Source organism: Anomaloglossus baeobatrachus, chromosome 1 (genome assembly GCF_048569485.1).
Source record: "Anomaloglossus baeobatrachus isolate aAnoBae1 chromosome 1, aAnoBae1.hap1, whole genome shotgun sequence".
In the NCBI taxonomy this organism is placed as follows: domain Eukaryota; kingdom Metazoa; phylum Chordata; class Amphibia; order Anura; family Aromobatidae; genus Anomaloglossus; species Anomaloglossus baeobatrachus.
Window position 1 is genome coordinate 331,430,423 of NC_134353.1, and position 23,180 is coordinate 331,453,602.

Below are 23,180 nucleotides of genomic sequence, written 5' to 3' on the forward strand. Positions count from 1 at the left end.
CCTCATCCGGTTCACCGGTATGAAAAGGACTTACGTTTGCTAGATCTGGTGAGAGCACTCAGAATCTACATTTCCCGAACGGCGCCCATGCGCCGTGCCGATGCACTTTTTGTCCTTGTCGCTGGTCCGCGCAAGGGGTTGCAGGCTTCTAAAGCCACCCTGGCTCGATGGATCAAAGAACCAATTCTAGAGGCCTACCGTTCTGCGGGGCTTCCGGTTCCTTCAGGGCTAAAAGCCCACTCAACCAGAGCCGTGGGTGCGTCCTGGGCATTTCGTCACCAGGCTTCGGCTCAACAGGTGTGCCAGGCAGCTACCTGGTCCAGTCTGCACACTTTCACCAAGCATTATCAGGTGCATACCTATGCTTCGGCGGATGCCAGCTTAGGTAGAAGAGTCCTGCAGGCGGCAGTGACACCCCTGTAGGGGAGGGCTGTTTTGCAGCTCTAACATGAGGTATTTCTTTACCCACCCAGGGACAGCTTTTGGACGTCCCAATCGTCTGGGTCTCCCAATAGAGCGCTGAAGAAGAAGGGAATTTTGTTACTTACCGTAAATTCCTTTTCTTCTAGCTCTTATTGGGAGACCCAGCACCCGCCCTGTTGTCCTTCGGGATGTTTTTTTGTTGTTTGCGGGTACACATGTTGTTCATGTTGAACGGTTTTTTCAGTTCTCCGATGTTATTCGGAGTTAATTTGTTTAAACCAGTTATTGGCTTCCTCCTTCTTGCTTTGGCACTAAAACTGGAGAACCCGTGATACCACGGGGGGGTATAGCCAGAGGGGGAGGGGCCTTGCACTTTTGATGTAGTGCTTTGTGTGGCCTCCAGAGGGCAGTAGCTATACCCCAATCGTCTGGGTCTCCCAATAAGAGCTAGAAGAAAAGGAATTTACGGTAAGTAACAAAATTCCCTTCTTTTCTCCCATACAAAGCAAACTGCTGTAAGAATTGACATGCTGTTTCTTTCAAAAATGCATAAAAAACCAAGCAGATTACCATTTCAGTTAGGGAAAAAAAACCGCCTGAGTGTGCGCATGAGATTTCTGAAATCTCAGGCTGTGCTGCTATAAAAGCAGCATGTATCTGCATAAAACCAATTAAAAAAGCGCTGCAAAAACTGAATATACCGTAAACTGCACTGAACCTAAGTTTTAGAGCAGGAAAATAGGAGAAAAAAAAGTGGTAATGACTCACTTATGAGGGGGGTTGATCTGCTAACATAGTGATGGGGATAATGTCCCCCATCTTGGGCCCCTTGCTAGTGTTGAGTGGAACTGGATCTGCAAAATCCGGATTTGCACGGTTTGAGTGGCAGATTCGAGTCAGACCCGGACGCGAGATCTCTCTCTCTCTTCCCCGGATTCCACTCCCCATGATCGGATCGGACCCGGATTTTTCACTATCCGCTCAACTCTACCCCTTGCTGGTATATACTGTATGTCCCCATGTGCTACTCTGTCGTGCACCATTATCAGGAGTATATGCCTATTGGAGGCGGACATCAGACGTAATAGACTGGTTTGGTTACAAATACACAGTGTGCACATGGCCGAACTGTGCCACTGCAGGAGCGGAGTATTTATTGTATTTTCTGTGGGGCACTGAATTAAGAGGACCTTGTCCATGAGGGGGCAATGCCTTTTAACACTAGAAGTTTCAGAAATTTCGAGCTCCCCCCCTGAAGTCCCCAACGAGGGTCAAATGAACGGAATAGAACTAACTAGAAACTAAATGGCTAAACTCAATGGAAAACAACAACCTCCTGTGGTGCGACAGTAATGGCCTTAATTACACAACAAAAGACTGTGATTATAGGATATTAGCTAAAATCCTTCAGGTCATTCGACCCGTCTCTGGGTTCCAAAGGTAGAAATGTTAAATGACCCCTCTCTGGAACTTCTAGTGTTAAAAGGGGACGCAGTGATAAATTAGATTCTTGGAATCCATGGGAATTCCAGAAGTTGAACATTTACCAGTCAAAAAGTATAGCGTATCCCATTACATGCCTTTTTAAAAGGGTTAAATTTAAAATGAATCTCTCAGTTCCTCCTCCGTTCACCTGAAGAGGCTGCTGTACTGTTGCCATGTCTTCTAACACCTGATCGGAGAGGAACCGATAGGAAGGTTCTCACTGATCAACTTTAATAAGCTGAATAAACTTTGTGAAAATGAAGTATTGCTCCTCTATTAGGTTTAATATTGCACCTTTTATATTGTAGGGGAGAAAGAAGTGGCAAACCCTGAAGAAAATGTGTTCCTGTGTCAAGCTTTGCGCAAGTTCTTCCCTCATTTTGCTGTTCTCCAGTCCTCTTCCCTCACTGTGAATGGGGAGACCATACCACACATCTGTGCCATTAACCATGACTGCTCCGACCTGAATAATCTTACCTTATTACTTGAACCTAATGAATACTCTCAAGTCCCTATGCAGAAAACTGGCAAGCGAAAAAGACCACCTCAAAAAAAATCGTGTTTCCCGAGAGCGAAGACTAGAAGCACTACACGACAGAAGAACAGCATCAATGACCGTATACTGTTGAATAGTGGCACAGAGACAGATGACTCTGAGCAGCTCCGGCCGGACTGGACGGGGTCACACTCCCCCACATTTTAATGCGGGAAATTGGAGGGTGTGGCTCCACTCTTTACAGCAAATTCTGCTGTAAAAGGACATAAAGGGCTTTTTTTTTCCTACAGGAGTTGTTTGTTTATTTTTATCACAAATATACTGAAGTGATTGATATTTTCCATTTTGTACCAGTCTCCCCCATAAAAGTTTGCTGTTAGGAGTTATGTTCTCCACTGTCTTGACTTATAAAGAACTATTTTGGTAATAGTAAAATAAATCTAAGAAGGTTTAGGATACTATGGTCAATAATATGTCAAAACAATCTTTTATTAAAGCACTATACTAAATATCACAAATCTTCGGGTCTTTGAGGTAGGCAGGGTCCTTGTACGTGTCGGGCATAAATCCTAGAAAACAATGTCATATTGGCTTAGTCATGTACACAATCATGCGGGGAGAAAAAGGCGCAAACACGTCACAACTTACCCATAATCTTCGCCTTTTTAATGGCTTTTGCTATGGCCCTCTGTTTCAGACCACATAACCCTGTAAAAGTAACAATGCATTGGTTATGTAGAATTGCACTCAAAGCTGCAGATTAGGCTGCACTCACAAATTGGGGCTGTGATTTTCATAAAATACCAAATTTTTTTTGCAGTTTTATTTAGTTGTCGTAATAGTGGAAACATAACCTCATCATGGTAGCTTTACTCTATATTGAGACTGTCCCTTTCACCTTCATCATTGATGTGTATTCTTTCTAAGCTACTTGTGTTCTCTATTATTCCCAAAGAGGGAATTATTGCAAAAGACATTTGTAACTTTTTACCCAGAAGCTGTTTGTAGTTATAGTACAACCACAACATAATTTGAAACTTAACATGGAAGTTACTCATGACAGACAGTCCTTTAAACCTGAAATCCATTAAGGACGGGCTTAGATTCCTCGGGAAGCCTCAAGTGGAAAATTTCCTTCTATGATTACCATTTTCCTTAAGGGTTTTTCCATTGCTATAATATTAGTGACCTATCCAGAGGTCATAAATAGGAGTTTGGCACTCCCACCAATCAGCTGTTATCAGGTCTCGATGTAAAAGAACACCTCAGGTCTGTCACACTGTGTAGTATACACCCACTGATCTGATATGAGACCTACAGTATCGACAGGTCATCAGTATATTGGTACTGGAGAACCCTGTTAAAGGGAACCAGTCACTAGGATTTTCCCCTATAACCTGCAGCCAGCACCAGTAAGCCCTTATATATACAGCATTCTATAACACTGTATTTAAGAATCCAGGATGCTCTGGATAACCTATAAAAGACTTTTATTATACTCAACTAGGGAAGGGGGCGGTTGTGTACAACAAGTGTCGCTGCTCTCGGTCCGGCGCCTCCTATCTTGTGCAGTCACCATCGTCCTGCCCAGCCCTGTTCGCATGCAGAGAGGCCTCCATTGCAGTCCTGCTCATGCGCACTTTGATCCACCCTGCTTCGGACAGAGCAAAGTACTATAATGCGCAGGGAAAGGTCCTAGACCGCCCGCACATGCGCACTACAATACTTTGATCTGCACTCAAAGTGCACCTGCACAGGTGTGAAATGGAGGCCTCTGTGTGGATGACGTAAGACTCGTCATGCACATGGGGCTGGGAAGGAGGATGGCAACTGCACAAGATGGAGGAGGCGCAGGATCGAGATCAGCGACACCCATTGGACCAGACCAGCCCAGCCCTCCGGTGAGTATAGTAAAGGTCTTTTTTACGTTCAACAGAGCAGCCTGGACTCTTATATACAGCATTCTAGCATGCTGTATGTAAAACGGCTTACTGGTGGTGGCTGCAGCTTATAGGGGAAAATCCTGGTGACAGGTTCCCTTTAAGATGTCCGCCAAATAAGAAAAACTATTTTGATGGCATAGGGCATTGTTAACAAGGTTCTGTTCCCCTAATATTTTGTACAATTTACATACTACAAAAAAAGTTTACTTAAACCACAGTTCATAACATGTCAGAAAAAGTTGCTGTAAGTTCTCCTGAGACTTACCGGTTATATGCCTTCCATAAATGCGACCAGTGTGAGGTGAAACAAACTGAGACAGGAGCTAAGGGTGATACAAGCAGAGTAACCCACATTGTTATTTATTGTTTAGTCTAATGTTCATTTAGATGCACATTTTATACAGTGGGTACGGAAAGTATTCAGACCCCTTTAAAGTTTTCACTCTGTTTCATTGCAGCCATTTGGTAAATCCAAAAAAGTTCATTGAGGAAAAAAAAATGTACACTCTGCACCCAATCTTGTAAAAAAAAAAACAAAACCCCAAAACCAAATGTAGACATTTTTGCAAATTTATTAAACAAGAAAAACTGAAATATCACATGGTCATAAGTATTCAGACCTTTTGCTACAACACTTTTTTTTTTAAAACTCGTTTTATTGAAGGTTAAGTATGGCATTACATCAGAAATCAAGTCAACAATTTGTACAGTTAGGATATGGGTAAATATTGATCAATAGCCAGAGTCATAAAACATCAATAATAAAAAGTCAACATCCTGTACTCTTAGGCTATGTGCCCACGGGGACAGTGTCTTGCGGATATATCCGCAGGACATTCCGCAGGTGCTCCCAGGAAACAGCACCACAACTTTTGTCTGTTTCCATGCTGCGTAATGTCGTGCGGATATGGTGCGGGCATTCTGCATTGAGGATACAGTACCATGGCTTCGGCACTGCATCCTCAATGCAGAACAAGTGCTGAGTAATCAGGTGTTCATACTGACCTCCATCACGCAGCACCTCGCTTTCCTGCAGCCAGGTCACTCTCTCAGCGTCTGCAGGAGAAGGTGGGCGGGCCTGAACTAGCTCCGGCTGTCACATGACCGGAGCGCGTGCAGGCTCCGCCCACCTCTTTCTTCCTGTACCTGGATTCACCACGCTCCTGTACACTGGACAGAGAAAGTGACTCCGGTGAGGCAGGTAAGTATATGGGACCCTGCGGAGAAATCTGCAACAATAATTGACATGCTGCAGATTTTTCAGCACGAAAATCCGCACGATTTCCGCTGCGGAAAAATCCGCAGCGTGGGCACAGCATTTCCCAAATGCCATAGAAATGGCTGGGGAGTAGCTGTGCTGCAGATTTCTGCATTTCACATCTGCATTTTCCGCAGCGCGGGCACATAGCCTTAGGTTAACATTGTAACAGTAGATACCTCAAATGTGTCTGCTCACAAGCTATATCTAACATGGGGTAAAAAAAAACTCATATTGACAAGGAATATGCAAACTAGGTGTCGGGGACCTTGTCACATTGCTAATACATAACCTTATCTATAGATTTCCCCTGCTGTATCACTGGTATGATAGCAAATTATTACTGAGACAGCAGTGTCTATAGGTTATTAGCCAGGGAACCGGGTGAGCCCCCAGTCAAGGGCGAACCCAACAATCTGCCCCATATTTTGTCAAATTTATTTAAAGAGCATCTTGTCTTGAATACAAATTGTTTTAGTGGAATTATAGTATTTACCAGTGCAATCCAAGAAGCCCTAGATGGGGGATGAGCACTCATCCAATTTAGTATAATGCCCTTCCGGGCCAGAAACAGTACCTTTTTTTAATAATTCTCATCTTGGGACCAAGAGTGCACATCTACCACACCAAATAGGCACAGAGTCTGGCTCATAGGGACCAGTTTTTCAAGTATGGAGGACAGAACCGCTATAACCTCACCCCACTAAGGCTAAGTTCACACTCCCGTTGTTTTGCATCAGTCACATGCGTCACTTGACGCATGTGACTGATGCGCTGTACAACGGATGACAAAGAACAGAATTCTTTGTCGGATTCCGTTGTGTGCGGGGGGCGGAGTTCAGGGTGGGTGGAGCCGAGTGGGGCCGTGGCATTGAGTACGTCAGTGCCGCGGGGACTGCAGGACAGGTGAGTGTAAGTGTGTGTGTATTTATATATATGTATTTATATATAATATACACATACACATGCTGTGTGCGGGGGTCAGTGCCGCGCGGACTGCAGGACAGTGCGGGAGGGGGCGGAGCCGAGCGGTGAAGTGTCTGGCTCCGTGCACAGCCAGGGTAAATATTGGGTAAAAGCAAAGCACTTTTTGCTTGGTTACCCGATATTTATCTTGGTTACCAGCATATACCGCTTAGCGTGGGCTCCCTGCACATGTAACCAGTGTAAATACTGGGTAACTAACCAAAGCGCGTTGCTTAGTAACCCGATGTTTATCCTGGTTACCTGTGCAGGGAGCCAGAGAGCGCATGCGCAGCGATATCCAACGGATTCCACTGCACAAAAAACGTTACAGGCTTCGTTGCTCCCGCCCAGCGGTCAGTCAAAAAACGACTGACCATGACACAGCGGATGCAACGCTTCATCATCAGTCACAATCTGTCGCTAATAGAAGTCTATGGGGAAAAACTGGAATCCTACAAAATATTTTGCAGGATACCGTAATTCCTCAAGGCGACTGATTGTGACTGATACAAAACAACAGAAGTGTGAACTTAGCATTAGAGTGAATGATCTGGCATTCCCATATCATGTGCCAGAAATCTGCACAGTCTCTCCCACACCTCGGACAACTCTCCCCCACCGGCTACGACACATATTTAAAGGGAGTGGTTCACCCATATTCATTATTGGCCACAACGATATGTTGAGAAACAATGTTTCTCAAAAATACCTTGTCTTGGCAATAAAGCGGCGTTATTGCGGACCTCTCTTTCCCATCATCTGAGCCCCGGGCTCCGTAACCTCTGATGTCCGGTGATGTCACATCAACTTCCTGCTCACCTGACATCACCACAGCCGGCCCCAGTCTCCATGAGTCTCTGGACTGTGGGTGGCGTTTCCCCCCTGATCACAGCCCAGTACCTCCCTGCTCACTCCTTCACTGCAGAGCACACCAGCAGGAGGGACGTTGGGCTGTAATGCATGATGAAACTCCGCCTACAGCCCAGTGACTCACGGAGACTGGGGACTACCACGGTGATGTCAAGTGAGCAGGAAGTTGACGTGACCTCACCGGATCCCCTAGGTGACTGAGCCCGGGGGTCAGGCGATGGAGAAAAGCGAACCGCAGTAGCGCTGCTCACAGGCACTAATGGCAACACAAGGTAGTTGAGAGAAACCTTTCTCACTCATAAGTCACATGCTGTAAATTTCCTTGAGATGATTCTACTCCTTCATTGGAGTTCAGCTGTGTTTAAATTGATAGGACTTGATTTGGAAAGGCGCACACCTGTCTATATAAGACCTCACAGCGCATGTCAGACCAAATGAGATATATGGTCAAAGGGACTGCCCAAGGAGCTCAGACACAGAATTGTGGCAAGGCACAGATCTCGCCAAGGTTCCTAAAATTACAGTGGCCTCCATAATCCTTAAATGGAAGAAGTTTGGGATCACCAGAACATTTCCTAGACCTGGCCGTCCAGACAAACTGAAGAATCGTGGGAGAAGAGCCTTGGTGCGAGAGGTAAAGAACCACCCCAAGATCACTGTGGCTGAGCTCCAGAGATGCAGTAGGAAGCTGGGAGAAAGTTGACTTTGTGAAACTATCACGGCAGCACTTCATCAGTCTGTCCTTTATGGCTGAGTGGCCCGACGGAAGCCTCTCCTCAGTGCAAAACATATGAAAGCCCATATAGAGTTTAAAAAAACAACAACAAAACACATGAAGGACTCCCAGACTACGAGAAATAATATTCTCAGGTCTGATGAGACAAAGATAGAACTTTTTGGTATGATTCTAAGCGTGGAGAAAACCAAGCACTGCTCATCACCTGCCCAATAGAAACGGAAACGTGGTGACGGCATCATGCTATGGGGGCAGGACGACTGGTTGCAATTGAAGGAAAGATGAATGCAGCCAAGTACAATGATATCCGGGAAGAAAACCTTCTATAGTGCTGTGGACCTCAGACTTGGCCGAAGCTTCACCTCCCAACAAGACAATGACCCTAAGCACACAGTTAAAATAACAAAGCAGTGGCTTCAGAACAACTCTATGACCATTCTTGACTGGCCCAGCCAGAACCCTGACCTAAACCCAATTGAGCATCTTTGGAGAGACCTGAAAATGGCTGTTCACCATCCAACCTGACGGAACTGGAGAGGATCCCCAAATCCAGGTGTGAAAAACTTGTTGCATCATTCCCAAGAAGACTCATGGCTGTACTAGTTCAAGAGGGTACATCTACTCAATACGAAGCAAAGGGTCTGAATACTTATAACCATGTGATATTTCAGTTTTTCTTGTTTAACCCCTTCATGACCGGTCGATTTTGCTCTTTTCATTTTTTTTTCGCCATTCTTTTTCTGAAAGATATTTTTTTGTCAATCTGGTCATGTGAGGGCTCGTTTTTTGCGTAATGAGCGGTACTTTTACATGAAAACATATGTTTTACCATATAGTGTACTGGAAAACGGCAAAAAAAAAAATCCAAATGTGGAACAATTGCAAAAAAGTGCGATTTCACTATTGTTTTTGAGATATTTTATTCACCTTGTTCGCTATAAAACTGGTAAAACTGATGTGTCGGTGTGATGCCTCAGGTCAGTGCGAGTTCGTAGACACCAAACATGAATAGGTTTACTTTTATCTAATGGGTTAAAAAAAAAAATAAAAATCAGATGTTTGTCTGAAAAAAGTGGTGTACCCCTAGGGGACTATAAGGGTCAGTAGTCTGATCGCTAATTCATTTCTCCTGATCAGAGCATCACCACTCAGACCAGGAGAAATGCTCATCTCTGACAACCTGCAGTACTTGGCTACTGGTTAAAGGACCTGAGTCATGTGAGCTACAGGAGTCATCACATGACCCTGTGCTACCATGACAACCACCGGATCCACGTGATCACATCACGTGACTTCTGGTATTGGGCGGTGAGTAAACCTCTACATCTTGACAGCGCCATTTAAGGGGTTAACAGGTACGAGTGGATAGCGATTCCACTCATACCTGCGAGGCACACATGTCAGCTGACATGTGCGCAAATCCTCGCGTGCAGCCCGCAGCAGCAGGTGGGCTTTAACACTATGACCACAGGGACGTAATATTGCCTGTGGTCGTTAAGCGGTTAATAAATTTGCAAAAATTTGGAGATTTGTTTTTTTTCTCTAAGAATGGATGGGGTGCAGAGTGTACATTAATGGAAAGAAAAATGAACTTTTTTGAATTTACCAAATGGCTGCAATGAAAGAGTGAAAAATGTAAAGGGGTCTGAATACTTTCTGTACCCACTGTATATAAAATGCTAAATTAGTAAAAACATTTAACATTCTCGATAAGCTAATAAAATGATTCTTCATCTACTATAGGCCTAATGGAACTGGAAAAAAGCAAACCTCCCCTTTGTCACTGACATATAATGCATACTGTATATTTCCGTGCAATCTACAATATGCCGTGCTTCCTTGAAAATGAGCCCTAGCGGGAATTTTTGGAGCAAGGCTTAAATATAAGCCCTGCCTTAAAATAAGCCCTAACCGCAGTTCAATAATGAAGTGTTCGTGCAGCTGAAAAATTTTAAGAATAATGCAGGACACTTCATTATAGAAAGCAGAAAACAGACCCCACAATCATATTCACCAGACATCGAACGGGAGGATCTGCAGTGGAACGCATACCCACACACATTCACACATCAGATCGCACACATACTCTCCACATCTGAAGATACCAAATGCTTCTGACCTGCAGGGGGAACCTGGGACACAGTATAGTGGAGTGTGAGGACCTGCGTTGAAACGCAACAATGCGTTCCACCTCAGGACCTTGCGCTCCACTGCACTGCGTCTCAGGTTCCCCTGCCGGTCAGAAGCAATCGGTATCGCAGGATGTGGTGAGTGTGTGTGTGCGCTCTGATATATGTGAGTGTCGGCCAGAAGCAGGGGACTACTGCGTGGATTATACCTGCTGGAAGCGCCCGCACAAGATCGCAGGAGGACCTTGGAGCAACGCAGATGTCTGGTCTGGCAATTCTGATTCTCCTGAGAAATTCATTGGGTAGCTGTATATGAGAGAGATTTTGGCCACGGTGATTTTATTTTAAAATGTGTTCACGTGTGATGAACACATTTAATAGGTGATGAGCTGAGTCAAGTGATACAGATCACCAAGAAGAGCTTGACTGCAAGCCACACCACCTGTAATTCTGGCTAAACCCCTTCCACAGCATCATCTCCTGTACAGGAAACTTCTGGGAAATAGAAGTATTGCATAAAGCACCAGAACAGCAGCCCTGGTAAGAATTATCCCCTACTTCCCCTAACTGACTAATGGATGGGGAGAGATACATAATATAAAGAAGATATATAAATTACACATGGTGAACAGCAGTATGTGTACATACCCTGTTGTATACATACAGATTTCTGCAGCACGGTAGTTAGCACTGTTGCTTTGCAGCACTGCAGCACTGGGGGTAATGGGTACAAATCCCCCCAAGGACAACATCTGCTTAGAGTTTAGATGTTCTACCCATGTTTGGATTTCCTTTGGGTTTTGTGGTTTTCTGCCACACTCCAAAGATATAGTGATAGGAAATTTAGATTGTGAGTCCCAATGGGGTCAGTGATCGTTAGGTCTGTAAAACTCTGTGGAATTAATGGCGCTGTGTACGAGTAAAATAAATAAGATAAAAGTGGGAGCTGTGTCTGCAGCTGTATGCACAGGAACAGAGTGAGCTCTGCTGGGCACATCTGTAAAGCTATGTGGAATTAATGGTGCTATACACTAGTAAAATACATACGATAAGTGGGAGCTGTGTCTGCAGCTGTATGCACAGGAACAGAGTGAGCTCTGCTGGGCACGTCTGTAAAGCGCTGTGGAATTAATGGTGCTATACACTAGTAAAATACATACGATAAGTGAGAGCTGTGTCTGCAGCTGCATGCACAGGAACAGAGTGAGCTCTGCTGAATAGAGATCCACCCATACAGCAAGCCCCGCTCATCCGTCACATTCCAGAGCCCAGAACTGAGGTGATATTACAGGAAGCCAGAAGGTTCTCTGCCAGAGACCATGTCACCAGAAGAGCGTCAGGTTATACCAGGAATTGATAAGCACTTTACTAAATACTTTGCTTTATCTATGGCAGTTCACGTGAAAGGCACATCTAATGTAGTGGCCAGGCCCTTTAAGCTTGTAGATACATACCTGTGTATTCTTGTAATCTACAGAGATGCTGCACAAGATACACCTCTTTGGAGGCTCTTGAAAAGGATTTTCCATTTTCTGTGGCTGTAATCAACAGAAAGTGACAAGTTGTTTTACAAATCCAATAAGAAAAAATGGAGTTCAAATAGTCTAAGAAAGAAAAACTAAATAATATAAAATGATTTCTCTATAAGTAAAAAAGTAATACACTAAGGCCGGAATGGATGATTCTAGCCAGGTTCTCCCTTCACCTCACCAATTGAATAGCTGGGCGTCTCCATCTGCTACTGAATGCATAGAGCTGGGCGCTAGAACAGACAACCCAACTATATCGTTAGCAGATAGCTCAGTCACCTACTGCAAACAAGCAAAAAAAATCAAGTAGAGCCATGCAGACTACGGGAAGAACATCTTTGACAGTGTCAACCAGATTTATGCTATATTTTATGCACATTTCTGGCATTAATGATGGGAAGCCTTTTGGGCTGTGGTTGGCCTTTCCCCTCCCAGGAAGGCCCTGTCCCATTTTCTTGCAACTTTTTAAGGCTATGTGCGCACTGGAAAATTTATTTTTCTCAAGAAAATTCCACAGGCATTGAAAGATTACCGCACCCGCAATAAAAAAACGCGGCCAACCGCACCCGAAAACCGCATGCGGTTTGCCGCGGTTTTACCGCAATATTGTTCGCGGTATTACCACGGTTTTGACGCGTGCGGGTTGGTACATGTCCTTTATTGCATTCAATGCAATAAAGCACATTGAAAAAAAAAAAAAAATCATCATTTCCTTCTGAGATATAGTAGATAGATAAATAGACAGATAGAGGACAGAGCGCTGCATTTCTCACGGTCGGCAGTGAGTTCACATTACCGGCCGTGGGAAATGCCCTGTGGTTACCTCTGCTGTCTCGCTGCGAGGCTGCATTCAGCGCTGAGACAGTGTCAGTCGCGGCTGGATGTAAGCATCGCAGGACGTGGATTACGTCGGAGCTTTGTTTCGGGAGGGGTTAATAAAAGGGTGAACGAGGCTTATTTGTGTTTTATTTAAAATATAGGATTTTTCGGTGTGTGTGTTTTTTTCACTTTACTTATGGGTTGATCATGTCAGCTGTCACATAGACGCTGCCATGATCAAGCCTGGACTTAGTGGCGGCGATCCGCCGCCATCAACTCCTTGTATTACCCTGACTGCCACTGCATCACGGCAGCAGGAAGAGCCGGGGACACTCCGGTACTGCCGCACAATGGATGCGACAGTCCCGGGGCAGCTGCGGCTGATATTCTCGGCTGCGAGAGGTGGGAGGGAGGCAGGGGACATTAACCCTGCCCCTCGCTCTCCCCAGCCTGAGAATACCAGGCCGCCGCTGTGTGTTTACCTCGGCTGGAAGGTAAAAATACAGCGGAGCCCAGGTGTTTTGTTTTCTATATTTCCGTTTGCTTTCTATGTGTGTTCTATACAGTGCCTACAAGTAGTATTCAACCCCCTGCAGATTTAGCAGGTTTACACATTCGGAATTAACTTGGCATTGTGACATTTGGACTGTAGATCAGCCTGGAAGTGTGAAATGCACTGCAGCAAAAAAGAATGTTATTTCTTTTTTTAGTTTTTTTTTTTTTTAAATTGTGAAAAGTTTATTCAGAGAGTCATTTATTATTCAACCCCTCAAACCACAAGAATTCTGTTTGGTTCCGCTAAAGTATTAAGAAGTATTTCAGGCACAAAGAACAATGAGCTTCACATGTTTGGATTAATTATCTCTTTTTCCAGCCTTTTCTGACTAATTAAGACCCTCCCCAAACTTGTGAACAGCACTCATACTTTGTCAACATGGGAAAGACAAAGGAGCATTCCAAGGCCATCAGAGACAAGATCGTGGAGGGTCACAAGGCTGGCAAGGGGTAAAAAACCCTTTCCAAGGAGTTGGGCCTACCTGTCTCCACTGTTGGGAGCATCATCCGGAAGTGGAAGGCTTATGGAACAACTGTTAGCCTTCCACGGCCTGGACAGCCTTTGAAAGTTTCCACCCGTGACGAGGCCAGGCTTGTCCGACGAGTCAAGGCTAACCCAAGGACAACAAGGAAGAAGCTCCGGGAAGATCTCATGGCAGTGGGGACATTGGTTTCAGTCAATACCATAAGTAACGTACTCCACCGCAATGGTCTCCGTTTCAGACGAGCCCGTAAGGTACCTTTACTTTCAAAGCGTCATGTCAAGGCTCGTCTACAGTTTGCTCATGATCACTTGGAGGACTCTGAGACAGACTGGTTCAAGGTTCTCTGGTCTGATGAGACCAAGATCGAGATCTTTGGTGCCAACCACACACGTGACGTTTGGAGACTGGATGGCACTGCATACGACCCCAAGAATACCATCCCTACAGTCAAGCATGGTGGTGGCAGCATCATGCTGTGGGGCTGTTTCTCAGCCAAGGGGCCTGGCCATCTGGTCCGCATCCATGGGAAGATGGATAGCACGGCCTACCTGGAGATTTTGGCCAAGAACCTCCGCTCCTCCATCAAGGATCTTAAGATGGGTCGTCATTTCATCTTCCAACAAGACAACGACCCAAAGCACACAGCCAAGAAAACCAAGGACTGGTTCAAGAGGGAAAAAAAATCAAGGTGTTGCAGTGGCCTAGCAGTCTCCTGACCTTAACCCAATTGAAAACTTGTGGAAGGAGCTCAAGATTAAAGTTCACATGAGAGACCCAAAGAACCTAGATAACTTGGAGAAGATCTGCATGGAGGAGTGGGCCAAGATAACTCCAGAGACCTCTGCCGGCCTGATCAGGTCTTATAAAAGACGATTATTAGCTGTAATTGCGAACAAGGGTTATTCCACAAAATATTAAGCCTAGGGGTTGAATAATAATTGACCCACACTTTTATGTTGAAAATTTATTAAAAATTTAACTGAGCAACATAACTTGTTGGTTTGTAAGATTTATGCATCTGTTAATCTGCATCTGTTAATCTGTAAGATTTATGCATCTGCTCTTGTTTGAAGTTTGCAGGCTCTAACTTATTTGCATCTTATCAAACCTGCTAAATCTGCAGGGGGTTGAATACTACTTGTAGGCACTGTATGTCTATGTCTGTGTTCTATGTCTGTGTGTGTGTGTGTGTGTGTGTGTGTGTGTGTGTGTGTGTGTGTGTGTGTGTGTGTGTGTGTTTACTCTCTGCTCAGCTTCCTCTTCCTGTAATGACATCACTTCCCTGCAAAATCGCAGGCAAGCGATGTACATTACCGGAGGTAAACCGCGAAATACCGCAGGGAATAACGCAGGAAAACGCAGTGAACCACACAGAATTTGCTGCCTGCGTTATTCCCTGTGGGATTTCACGATTACATTGCAGTCAATGTAGTGAAATCCCGCAGCGACGTGCGGAAAAGAATTGACATGCAATTGTTTTTGCTGTGGGAATCCCGCAGCAAAACATGCAGCTGTCAAAATCCGCATAGTGCACACAGCATTTTTTTTTACCATAGGTTTTGCTGGTGAATCACTGCAGAGATGTTATGAACATTTTCTGCAGCGAAACATGCAGCAAAACCGCAGGAAATCCGCGGCAAAAACCGGTAAGTGCGCACAGGGCCTAAAGCCGAGAAAATAGAATAAAGCCCTGGCCCAATCTCACCATTATTAATGAGTACTACAGTCAGTAAGTATGGCGCTGTCGTGGGAGGCCATCTTTATCTCGAACCACAATGTAAAGGTTCTGATCTGCTACTATTTAATTTCGGGAGAGCAATATGAAGCATTGATTTACACATGTCTTTGAGATCAAAAAAGAACTTTAGAGGGAAAGTGCACATGAAACTTAATGCAACCAAACTGTTTGTATGACCACCATTTTTGTGTCTAGATCAGAGTCCCCAACCTTTCTGACCTTGAGGGCGACATTCAGGTCTGAGAGAGGGTCACGAGCCACATTTAGTTCCTGCCCTCACAGTAGTGACACCCAGACCCCCCATGTATAATGACAGCCAACGTTTTCCACAGAAATCACACTAAGACACTACACCAAGCTCCAGGGGTTCAACTTCCTACCTTACCCCCTTTCAGATCGTCTCTTTTGTGTGAGGCTACTTACCAAAATCACCATCTGAGGACCTGTTCTTCATAATTGTTTGCTAGTCCTGGTGCTAATACATGTAGCTGGCAGACAGCCGCAAGCCACAAATCATGGGCCCGTGAGCCACATGGCTCCGAGCCACAGGTTGGGGACCCCTGGTCTAGATGAATGTCTTAACCTCCGATCCCCATAGAGTACAATTAAACAGAATATCCAGAGGTAATCCTTTTTCTTTATAGGAAAAGTCTGCTGTAATTTTCTAAAGGGTATGCAGATACATACAAGTGCAGCTCAATAAATTAGAATATTATAAAAAATTAATTTCAGTAATTCAATACAAAAAGGAAAACACATATGATATAGAGTCATTACACACAGAGGGATCTGTTTCAAGTGTTTATGTCTGTTTATGATAATAGTTATGGCTTACAGCCAATAAAAACCCAAAAGTCATTATCTCAGAAAATTAGAATATTATATAAGACCAACTGAAAAAAATGAATTTAAACTCAAAAGTGTTGGTGCCTACTGAAACATGTGTACAGTAAATGCCCTCAATACTTGGTCGGGGCTCCTTTTGCATGAATTACTGCATCAATGCTGCGTGGCATGGAGGCAATCAGCCTATGGCCCTGTTGATGTGTTACAGAAGCCCAGGTTGCTTTGATAGCAGTCTTCAGCTCGTCTGCATTGTTGGGTCTGGTGTCTCTCATCTTCCTCTTGACAATACCCCATAAATTCTCTATGGGGTTTAGGTCAGGCGAGTTTGCTGGCCAATCAAGCACAGTGATCCTGTGGTTATTAAACCAGGTATTGGTACTTTTGGCAGTGTGGACAGGTGCCAAGTCTTGCTGGAAAATGACATTTCCATCTCCAAAAAGCTTGTCGGCAGAGGGAAGCATGAAGTACTCTAAAAGTTCCTGATAGACGGCTGTGCTGACTTTGGTCTTGCTAAAACACAGTGGCCCTACACCAGCAGATGACATGGCTCCCCAAACCATCACTGATTGTGGAAACTTCACACTAGACCTCAAGCAGCTTGGATTGTGGCCTCTCCACTCTTCCTCCAGACTCTGGGTCCTTGATTTCCAAATGAAATGCAAAATTTACTTTTGTCTGAAAACAACACCTTGGACCACTGAGCAACAGTCCAGTTCTTTTTCTCCTTGGCCCAGGTAAGACGTTTCTGGTGTTGTCTATTGGTCATGAGTAGCTTGACACAAGGAATGCGACAGTTGAAGCCCATGTCCTGCATATGCCTGTGCGTGGTGGCTCTTGAAGCAATGGCTCCAGCAGCAGTCCACTCCTTGTGAATCTCCCCAAATTTTCGAATTGCCTTTTCTTAACAATCCTATCAAGGCTGTGGTTATCCCAGTTGCTTGTGCACCTTTTTCTACCACACTTTTTCCTTCCACTCAACTTTACATTAATATGCTTGGATACAGCACTCTGTGAACAGCCAGCTTCTTTAGCAATGACCTTTTGTGGCTTACCCTCCTTTTGGAGTGTGTCAATGACTGCCTTCTGGACATCTGTCAAGGTAGCAATCTTCCCCATGATTGTGTAGCCTACTGAACCAGACTAAGGGACAATTTTAAATGCTTAGAAAGCCTTTGCAGGGGTTTGTGGTAATTATTCTAATTTTCTGAGATAAGGACTTTTGGGTTTTCATTGACTGTAAGCCATAATCATCAACATTAACAGAAATATACATGTGTTTTCCTTTATGTATTGAATTACTGAAATAAATTATTTTTTGATTATATTATAATTTATTGAAATGCACTTGTATCTGCCAGATGCAGGCCAAAGTAACACACTTTTGGCCTACGTCTGTGGATGGCTGCCTATGGGAGTGGCTCCTCAGGAATATTTTAGGCTAAGTGCACAGTCACAGTGTGCCCTAACCCTTAAAACCTAAAATAACAGTATCCTACATACTACAAGAAAACTGCTATGGTGTAATGAAAATTGCTGTAAAAAACTGACTTTACTACCTGCAGAGAACATCATTTCAGTCTCACAGGACTAACAAGCAGCCCACAATCATGCAGATGGGGCTTACAGCAATTACCTTTTAGATAGGTGCCCCTTAAAGAAAGAAAAAAAAAATATATGCATTAAACTATTCTACTATACAACAATTTTTACATTACCATATCTTCAAGTGCTGCTTGGCTGCTGTCTGGGGTTACTAGGAAAAGAATGAAGTCAATCAATAGATGGTGGTCTTCTCCCTATCATACCTTATGCATCTAGCTCTGGATAGCCTTTTGTTGTTACACCAAAAATGTGATATCTTTTCATGGATCGGTGCTCCTGTCCTCTGATACAGATCCCCCAAACCTCTCCTTCCCTTCACCCAGCCATTAAGAGTCAAAGTATAAAATTGTGGCCACCACTTGAGGAAGCTAATGAATCTGCTCAGATGATAAAACGTAGGCCACGTAGATACATTCACAAATCGACGCAGGATGATCATGCCTGCCTTCTGAACTCATTGAGGAAAATATTTCATCAGAATTGACATGCAGCAGATTTTATAATCCTGCGCCACAGATCAATTTCTGGGAGAAGCATCCCTGTGGTGTGTGGATGAGAGTTATGGACACCTCATCCTCCTGTGGTAATACGCTGTGGGGCTTCCTCCTGGACAGAACACCTGTGAACAAACATATGTGAACATACATGAAGGCCTCATTTATGGACCAATGTTGATATGTGTTTGATGGTGGCTCAGTTTTTACCTTCAGTGGTTTTTTTTCATGAAAAATTAAATACATTGCAAAGCTTCTATACACTACAATATTCAGGAATTACAGTGATGCCATCTGTGTGCTTTTCCCATACACGCAAAGCGGAATGCAACTAGGACCAAAAACGGACAATTCTCCATGATTGCTTTGCCCATGGCCCACAAATAAACACAGATATGTGAAGAGCCCCTTAGGCGGGCTTTGCACACTACGACATCGCAGCCCGATGCTGCGATGCCGAGTGCGATAGTGCCCGCCCCCGTCGCAGCAGCGATATGTGGTGATAGCTGGCGTAGCGAAAGTTATCGCTACGCCAGCTTCACACACACACTCACCTGCCGTGCGACGTCCCTGTGGCCGGCGACCCGCCTCCTTGTTAAGGGGGCGGGTCGTGCGGCGTCACTGCGACGTCACACGGCAGGCGGCCAATCAGAGCGGAGGGGCGGAGATGAGCAGGATGTAAACATCCTGCCCACCTCCTTCCTTCCGCATATCCTACGGAAGCCGCAGTGAGGCCGGTAGGAGACGTTCCTCGCTCCTGCGACTTCACACACAGCGATGTGTGCAGCCGCAGGAGCGAGGAACAACATCGGACCGTCGCGTCAGCGTAATCATGGATTACGCCGACGCTGCACCGATGATACGATTACGACGCTTTTGCGCTCGTTAATCGTATCATCTAGGCTTTACACACTGCGATGTCGCATGCGATGCCGGAAGTGCGTCATTTTCAATTTGACCCCACCGACATCGCACCTGCGATGTCACAGTGTGCAAAGTGCCCCTTAGTTTATAATTAGTGATAGGCGAGCACTACCATGCTTGGTACTCGTATTGATGAGCGAGCACTACCATGCTCGGTACTCGTATTGATGAGCGAACACTACCATGCTCGGTACTCGTATTGATGAGTGAGCACTACCATGCTCGGTACTCGTATTGATGAGTAAGCACTACCATGCTCGGTACTCGTATTGATGAGTGAGCACTACCATGCTCGGTACTTGTATTGATGAGTGAGCACTACCATGCTCGGTACTCGTATTGATGAGCGAGCACTACCATGCTCGGTACTCGTATTGATGAGCGAGCACTACCATGCTCGGTACTCGTATTGATGAGCGAGCACTACCATGCTCGGTACTCGTATTGATGAGTGAGCACTACCATGCTCGGTACTCGTATTGATGAGTGAGCACTACCATGCTCGGTACTCGTATTGATGAGTGAGCACTACCATGCTCGGTACTCGTATTGATGAGTAAGCACTACCATGCTCGGTACTCGTATTGATGAGCGAGCACTACCATGCTCGGTACTCGTATTGATGAGCGAGCACTACCATGCTCGGTACTCGTATTGATGAGCGAGCACTACCATGCTCGGTACTCGTATTGATGAGTGAGCACTACCATGCTCGGTACTCGTATTGATGAGCGAGCACTACCATGCTCGGTACTCGTATTGATGAGCGAGCACTACCATGCTCGGTACTCGTATTGATGAGCGAGCACTACCATGCTCTGTACTCGTATTGATGAGCGAGCACTACCATGCTCGGTACTTGTATTGATGAGTGAGCACTACCATGCTCGGTACTCGTATTGATGAGTGAGCACTACCATGCTCGGTACTCGTATGGATGAGCGAGCACTACCATGCTCGGTACTCGTATGGATGAGCGAGCACTACCATGCTCGCTACTCGTATTGATGAGCGAGCACTACCATGCTCGCTACTCGTATTGATGAGCGAGCACTACCATGCTCGCTACTCGTATTGATGAGCGAGCACTACCATGCTCGCTACTCGTATTGATGAGCGAGCACTACCATGCTCGCTACTCGTATTGATGAGCGAGCACTACCATGCTCGCTACTCGTATTGATGAGCGAGCACTACCATGCTCGCTACTCGTATTGATGAGCGAGCACTACCATGCTCGCTACTCGTATTGATGAGCGAGCACTACCATGCTCGCTACTCGTATTGATGAGTGAGCACTACCATGCTCGCTACTCGTATTGATGAGTGAGCACTACCATGCTCGGTACTCGTATTGATGAGTGAGCACTCCATGCTCGCTACTCGTATTGATGAGTGAGCACTACCATGCTCGCTACTCGTATTGATGAGTGAGCACTACCATGCTCGCTACTCGTATTGATGAGTGAGCACTACCATGCTCGCTACTTGTATTGATGAGTGAGCACTACCATGCTCGGTACTTGTATTGATGAGTGAGCACTACCATGCTCGGTACTTGTATTGATGAGTGAGCACTACCATGCTCGGTACTTGTATTGATGAGTGAGCACTACCATGCTCGCTACTCGTATTGATGAGTGAGCACTACCATGCTCGCTACTCGTATTGATGAGTGAGCACTACCATGCTCGGTACTTGTATTGATGAGTGAGCACTACCATGCTCGGTACTTGTATTGATGAGTGAGCACTACCATGCTCGGTACTTGTATTGATGAGTGAGCACTACCATGCTCGGTACTTGTATTGATGAGTGAGCACTACCATGCTCGCTACTCGTATTGATGAGTGAGCACTACCATGCTCGGTACTTGTATTGATGAGTGAGCACTACCATGCTCGGTACTCGTATTGATGAGTGAGCACTACCATGCTCGGTACTCGTATTGATGAGTGAGCACTACCATGCTCGGTACTTGTATTGATGAGTGAGCACTACCATGCTCGGTACTCGTATTGATGAGTGAGCACTACAATGCTCGGGTGCTCTTTACTTGAGATCAGGTTGGACCCTCGGACGGGCTTGACTTGAGTAGCAAGTATAATGGAAGTCAATGATTGGCAGTGTGTGTGTGTGTGTGTTGGACACACTACAGCAGAAAACCTTGTTTTTACCCCCAGTGAGAGCCATTCAGAGACTGCAACGTGCTCACACTGGGGGGCCGGCGCACATCATTCCTGTGCGTTGTTTGATTTTTCACAAATGACACATCCGAGCACCCCGATGCTTGATCGAGCACACATGCTCATCACTAATTATATTGGACTTGTGTTTTGTGAAAACAATTACGAGCAGTACCATGCTCAGGACTCGTAACGCGCAATTGGACACTCGAATGGGGGTGACTCCTGTACAGTGTCCTTCCCTGTGCTTGTATTCTGCCTGTGTGCCCACCTCTGGGGCATCAGTCCTTCCCTGTGCTTCTATTCTGTCTGTGTGCCCACCTCTGGGGCATCAGTCCTTACCTGTGCTTGTATTCTGCCTGTGTGCCCACCTCTGGGGCATCAGTCCTTCCCTGTGCTTGTATTCTGTCTGTGTGCCCACCTCTGGGGCATCAGTCCTTCCCTGTGCTTGTATTCTGCCTGTGTGCCCACCTCTGGGGCATCAGTCCTTCCCTGTGCCTCTATTCTGCCTGTGTGCCCACCTCTGGGGCATCAGTCCTTAACTGTGCTTGCATTCTGCCTGTGTGCCCACCTCTGGGGCATCAGTCCTTCCCTGTGCTTGTATTCTGCCTGTGTGCCCACCTCTGGGGCATCAGTCCTTCCCTGTGCTTGTATTCTGCCTGTGTGCCCACCTCTGGGGCATCAGTCCTTCCCTGTGCTTGTATTCTGCCTGTGTGCCCACCTCTGGGGCATCAGTCCTTCCCTGTGCCTCTATTCTGCCTGTGTGCCCACCTCTGGGGCATCAGTCCTTAACTGTGCTTGCATTCTGCCTGTGTGCCCACCTCTGGGGCATCAGTCCTTAACTGTGCTTGTATTCTGTCTGTGTGCCCACCTCTGGGGCATCAGTCCTTCCCTGTGCTTCTATTCTGCCTGTGTGCCCACCTCTGGGGCATCAGTCCTTCCCTGTGCTTCTATTCTGCCTGTGTGCCCACCTCTGGGGCATCAGTCCTTCCATGTGCTTCTATTCTGCCTGTGTGCCCACCTCTGGGGCATCAGTCCTTCCCTGTGCTTCTATTCTGCCTGTGTGCCCACCTCTGGGGCATCAGTCCTTACCTGTGCATCTATTCTGCCCTAGTTTTGTTGTGCCAGTGTTGGGCTCTGGGGCATCAGTCCTCACCTGTGCTTCTATTTTGCCCTAGATCTGTTGTGGCAGTGCCCAGCTCTGGGGCATCAGCCCTCACCTGTGCTTGTATCTGCTTGTGTGCCTACCTCTAGGGCATCAGTCCTTACCTGTGCATCTAATTCTGCCCCAGATCTGTTGTAGCAGTGCCTGCTCTGAGGCATCAGTCCTTACCTGTGCTGTGTACAGAGGAGGTCCGCAGTACTGGCAGCTGATGCCGCCTCAGCACAGCCCCCCGCCATGCCCTGACCACCAGCATCCTGCTCCACACTGTCTGCTGTGACCTGCAGAAGGAGAGGAAGCAGCTACTCTCCCTGTCCTTCACCTTACCGGTCCGGCTCACAACACCGCTCCATGTATAACAGTTCCGGATTGTAAGTCACAGCAACACGAGCTAAACACACTGCACACGATGCCACTGCGACTACATCTACTTAGAGACCAATGAGGAGAGGACAAAAGAGCCGCTTTAATATAACCGCATTGTTATTTATATTACAGTATAGAACTTTCCCCAATGAAAAATGGCTGCTCGGG

General features: G+C 45.8%; 2 protein-coding genes across 2 annotated transcripts in view; one reads left to right on the forward strand and one right to left on the reverse strand.

The window, feature by feature from the left end:
• Positions 1 to 2,862, forward strand: part of ABRAXAS1 (abraxas 1, BRCA1 A complex subunit) — a 62,280-nt gene extending 59,418 nt beyond the window's left edge. Inside the window, exon 9 of the mRNA XM_075352019.1 lies at positions 2,217 to 2,862. Coding sequence (XP_075208134.1) covers positions 2,217 to 2,611 — 395 coding nt within the window. The 3' untranslated portion in view covers positions 2,612 to 2,862. The remainder of the gene's footprint in view (positions 1 to 2,216) is intronic.
• A 10-nt stretch (positions 2,863 to 2,872) lies between these two features.
• MRPS18C (mitochondrial ribosomal protein S18C) lies at positions 2,873 to 23,072 on the reverse strand. The gene is made up of 6 exons (XM_075352027.1): positions 22,818 to 23,072; positions 17,994 to 18,031; positions 11,761 to 11,844; positions 4,613 to 4,670; positions 3,053 to 3,112; positions 2,873 to 2,973 (listed from the first exon to the last, which is right to left on the reverse strand). Exons 1-6 carry the CDS (start codon positions 22,900 to 22,902, stop codon positions 2,909 to 2,911), a joined length of 390 nt encoding a protein of 129 aa, XP_075208142.1. The 5' UTR covers positions 22,903 to 23,072; the 3' UTR covers positions 2,873 to 2,908.
• Positions 23,073 to 23,180: the final 108 nt, after the last annotated feature.

What these genes read in the sequence shown, in the direction of transcription:
- MRPS18C (XM_075352027.1), bottom strand. Translation starts at nt 22,902, where the DNA reads ATGCTGGTGGTCAGGGCATGGCGGGGGGCTGTGCTGAGGCGGCATCAG. An exon ending in AAGCAGCACTTGAAGATATG is followed by an intron (nt 11,845 to 17,993) that starts GTAATGTAAAAA and finishes TGTTGATTACAG; the next exon opens with CCACAGAAAATGGAAAATCC. An exon ending in TTATGGAAGGCATATAACCG is followed by an intron (nt 3,113 to 4,612) that starts GTAAGTCTCAGG and finishes TTACTTTTACAG; the next exon opens with GGTTATGTGGTCTGAAACAG.